Raw genomic sequence first — 4,625 nt, 5'->3', positions numbered from 1 at the left:
CTAGTTAAAAGATGGTCACTAGTCCGATTATCAATTTATCATCGATATGTAAGTGTCAGGTAATGCTACGGTGAAGAGTGAAGAGTGAAGATGAAGAGTACAGTGTTGATGAAGAGTAAAGATTACTTTTTTTTTAAGATGAAGAGTAAAGATTACCTTTTTTTTTAAAGCAAAAAAATACACATTCTTCTTTAAATTTAATAAATATCTTCATTCTTCACTTGATTCTATTCCACCAAAGAAAATTATGAAACTATGAAAGTGTTCCATCCCACAAACGAAAAATGCAGAAATTATTTTTAATATGGTGATGAAGATGATGTTTTAGCTGAATATTGATCTTTAAAGTGTATTACAGTATTGTGAAAGTGCAAAAACAAATGTTCAACCCTTTATATTGCAACACGCATCTTGCATGTTAACTCTCCACTTGCAAAATCCACCCATATGTAATTACACCAAATAATTCTATTTTCAACAAAAACACCAATATTTTTTTCATATAAAAAAAATTAGCATCTATAAAAAAAAACATTTGAAAAATTAAAAGCTCATGAGATTTCATCATTTTTTTCTTGTGTGTTTTATAAGTCAAAAGTATTCAATTTAAACTCACTATGGTAGCCCTTTGTTGAGTACTTTAGTTTCTATTTTATTTGTTTGTTTCCTTAGTTTTCTATTATAATAACATTTACCTTTAAGTTTAATGTGTCGAGTTTTCTTTTTGAAACCAAACTTCTCATAGTTTAAATTAAAAAATTACCTATTTTAATTAGAACATAGTGGAGTCTTTTCATTAGAAAATATTAACGTATTCAAAATTTCAATCATTTGAACTATGATTTGAACTTATTATAGACGTGATGTAAAAACTTTCGTCGTTATATAATTGTTTCAATTGCCAAATTTTCGTAGAAAATTCTAGCTTTTTGTCTCATTCTTATTGGCCGGAATATTCTGTGTATCCAATCAAAATCCAAGATAGTCAACCAAATCATACATTGGTAACATACTAACATACTAACATCTTGTATGCTATTTATTAGATTAAATTAAAGGTCTGATTAAGAGTTCAAATGGAAAAATTAACTCTTGCATCATCTTATTCACAAAATTGAGCATCGTCAGCTAAGAGGGAACCGAATTACTGAGTTGGTAGAACAGTAGAACGGTAGAAGAGTTTCAAAATTACAAGAAAGAAGACAACCTTACTGAAAGACTATTGTCTAGGAACTGCAGTGAAAAATGAAAACCCCTGATACTACAAATAGAGCAAGTTGTTACAAGCCAAACTTGGAAAGGGGAAAGATGAGTGAGAAAAGGTTTATGCACATACCGTGGATTCCAAAGGTACAACGCTATCCGGAAAATCATCTCTTTGCCCCGCAAGAGAGTAATATGCAAGAATGTGAGCCGGATGCTCAATGATTACTGGCATTTCCGGATTATTATTTACCGCCACATGTCTAGAAGGAATCAACTCGATATTCCAAAAGGGGCGAGCCATAGCCAAAAGATCGCGTCCAGAAGAAGAGGCACCATAGCCTTGCACCCACAAGTACCTAAGAGAAGCCAGGCGCATTGCAGCAATGGCTAGTGCACGCTCACTAAAAAAGGAACAGCCTCTCATTTCGAGTTTCTGGAGATTCGGACAGCCCTTAGAGAATTCCAAAAGCCCTGCATCGGACTGTCCAACATAGCCAAGTAGCATCCATCTTACATTTTGGCTGTATTGCCCAATGTAGCCAAGACCTTGGTCGGTCAAGCCCCCGGGTCGGAGATAAAGAGCAAATCTTCTAAGCTTGTTACAACCCATAAGTAAAGTCCTTACTCCGTTGTCAAGTGGCAAATCGGTTATTTCTGCTTCATGATCAAGCAGGACAAGGCGAAAATCACAAAGGTTTCTCAAGTGAGTCCCAATCTGTTCCAAACATGCATTTGTGATGTCAGATACATAAACAGCCAAATATTCGAGTTTTGGACATCCCTGTGCCAAAGCAGTTAATCCTCTATGGGAAACAACACCATCTTCATCTTCCATTCCTTGATCATCATCACCTCTATCAATCCTAAGCCTTTTTAACTTTGTACAACAGCGAGCAAGAACCTCCAATCCTCTATCTCCAATTACATTTCTTGACTGTTCATAAGCAAAGATATCAATTTTAAAGACCAAAGGAAATATTTTAAATGAAGCTCTATTTGTTCAAAATAATGTAATGTCTTAAGCTCTAAACCGTATAAATTGATTTGCCTTATAGTTTTCAAGTTTCCTTTGGTAGATGTGGCAATTTCAAATCAATATATGCAAACATATTAATGATTGCTCGGGGAGCATACATATGTAATTATGCACGATACACATGTGAACATTAGAGAAGTAGACAGGTAAATTATGAGCTTTTCAAAGAACAAGCATTCTGGAATTTACCTCGAGGACTTCCAAATTGGGGCACTTTTCAATTAACTTGCAATGATCCTCTGTATCCAGCATTGCATACATGAGGTCCAACTTTTTTAGTATGGATGCATAAACAAACACCATTGGCAACTCATTGCTTTCAATATTTGTCAAACCCAATCGGCATAACCTGGCTGGTAATGTTACAGCATTGTACCTATCTGGTTCCTCAGTATAGGCACCTCCACAAAATTCTTCTAGAGAAGTAGCATAGCGAAAGAAGTTCACAAGATCCAAGATTTCGGAATCAGTAACTTTCACGGAGACTAAGTTGGGGCAATTTTTGGCTATAAGTTCAAGGTCCTGAATTCCTACAGCCGCAATTTCCGTCAAGTAAAAATTGAGTGACTCAAGAACCGTATTATTTAAAGCAAGCTCATGCAACCATTCACCATCTTTCTCAACAATTGTGCTTTCCTCCAAAAACAAGACTCTTAAATTCCTGCCAAATGCAAAATTTAAATTTAGAGATGCACTCAAATTCTGCAGGCATACATTTCAAATGATATCAGCCGAAAATTCTTTCAAAAATTGGTCAATAGATGTTTAGTTGATGGATATAAGAAATTCATCCTACTTATTATCCCATCAATTATCAATCAATCAATTAAACTTTAAAAATGTTTTCGAAGGATTGAAGCTCTACCAGCATGAACAAGCTATTTCAGTTTAACGCTCCAATCACTAAATATTATGGAAGATTATCATATAAGTTACAAAAGAATTCACTTGACACCAGGACTGAAATGAAATTAGAGTTGCCATGTCTGCCACACAATGAATACACCTACAAACCATAATAGATAATGTAGAAAGCTGCATTAGATAGTTGAGGCACAACACTGGGTGCTGCTACTTTCATCATAGAAAATTCATGAAAAATCAGACAAGACTTGCAATACATGTATAATGGAAAGTACTAACAGAAAAATGACTGAAACACCCCAAAACACTTCCATCAATCACATAGGTAGCGGCTATCAGTTACTTATTAGAATCATTAACCACTCCCCACCAGAATCCTCCAACTAAACAACCAAACAAAGTTACCCTAAACACACACTCACGTAGGAACAACATGAACATGCCAATTTGCCAATTAGTAATGATCGCAATTCTCAAGTCAACTCACTACTTTAAGTATATTCATTCATCTAACAACCTTATAATTCACAACCAAAACTAACCAAGTTATATTATGCAAATAAGCAACATCAATATTGATTTTTTTTTTAATTAAAAATCATGATAATGATAAGCCTAGATTAATTAATATGATATATTATTGAATATTCATTACACATATCAAATCATCATCCTCATAAATAAGTTATGTAAAACACTTTCTTTCTTTTCTTTTCTCTTCTTCTTCTTCTTTTATTTTTCATTTTTTTTTTTTTACTTTTTTTGCGCTTAAACCTTGAAAATTATCATGCTACAGTAATATGCGAAACTGAAACGTGGAAGCATACCTGCAAAACCTGCCAACAAAGAAAAGGCCATCTGTGGAGAAACCAGAACACTTATCAAGCTTCAGAGCTTGAAGCACGTGACCACGTGACTTAGCAAGAACCTCAAGATCGGAGTCCTTAACAATCATGCGCCGGAAATGGAGGCTCCTGAGGCATCCAAAGTGCTGCGAGATCTCCGTCACCCAAGGCGTCACGTGACCGCCCCAATCCTCCGGTATGAGGTTGAACATCGCCGCCCTAGGCTTCCCCTTCAGCTTCAGAGACTCCAGGTGAGGGAACCGCCGCCTGAGGCGGTCCGGCGTGGTGGTGTAGCATAGCGCGATGGTGACGTGCTTACGTGTCATGGAATCGAGCTCGTACCACCGCCGACACACCTGAGACACGGCGTCGCGGTCTTTCGGGTCATCGATGTACGGAATCACGCAGTCCATCACCACGTCCACCTGGCGCGTCCTCCTCACGCTCCTTTCCTCCATCGAGATCGGTTGAGAGTCTCCAAAAATTGGAGAACTTTTTTATTATTTTTTTTTCTTAAAAAAAGAGAAGTCAGAAAAGACTATGGTGTCAGGGTGAGTGTGTTAGAAGAGGGTTGAAGTGTGAAGAGTGAGAATTGGATGTGTTTGGACATGGCGGGGATGGTTGATATTTCTGTGGTGAAAGGAATCGGACGGTGACGATTGATTTGAGTGTTT

General features: G+C 36.7%; 1 protein-coding gene across 1 annotated transcript; it reads right to left on the bottom strand.

Moving 5' to 3' along the window:
• Positions 1-1,077: 1,077 nt before the first annotated feature.
• Positions 1,078-4,619, bottom strand: LOC107469661 (coronatine-insensitive protein 1; the record flags this gene model as incomplete). Its single annotated transcript, XM_016089040.1, is given in 3 exon segments — positions 1,078-2,140; positions 2,432-2,903; positions 3,934-4,619. Coding segments are annotated over 3 exon segments (1,764 nt in total). The 3' UTR covers positions 1,078-1,324.
• Positions 4,620-4,625: the final 6 nt, after the last annotated feature.

Source organism: Arachis duranensis, chromosome 10, assembly GCF_000817695.3.
Source record: "Arachis duranensis cultivar V14167 chromosome 10, aradu.V14167.gnm2.J7QH, whole genome shotgun sequence".
Lineage (NCBI taxonomy): Eukaryota > Viridiplantae > Streptophyta > Magnoliopsida > Fabales > Fabaceae > Arachis > Arachis duranensis.
The sequence above is the reverse complement of the archived record's forward strand: the minus strand, read 5'-3'. Positions and strand labels throughout refer to the sequence as shown.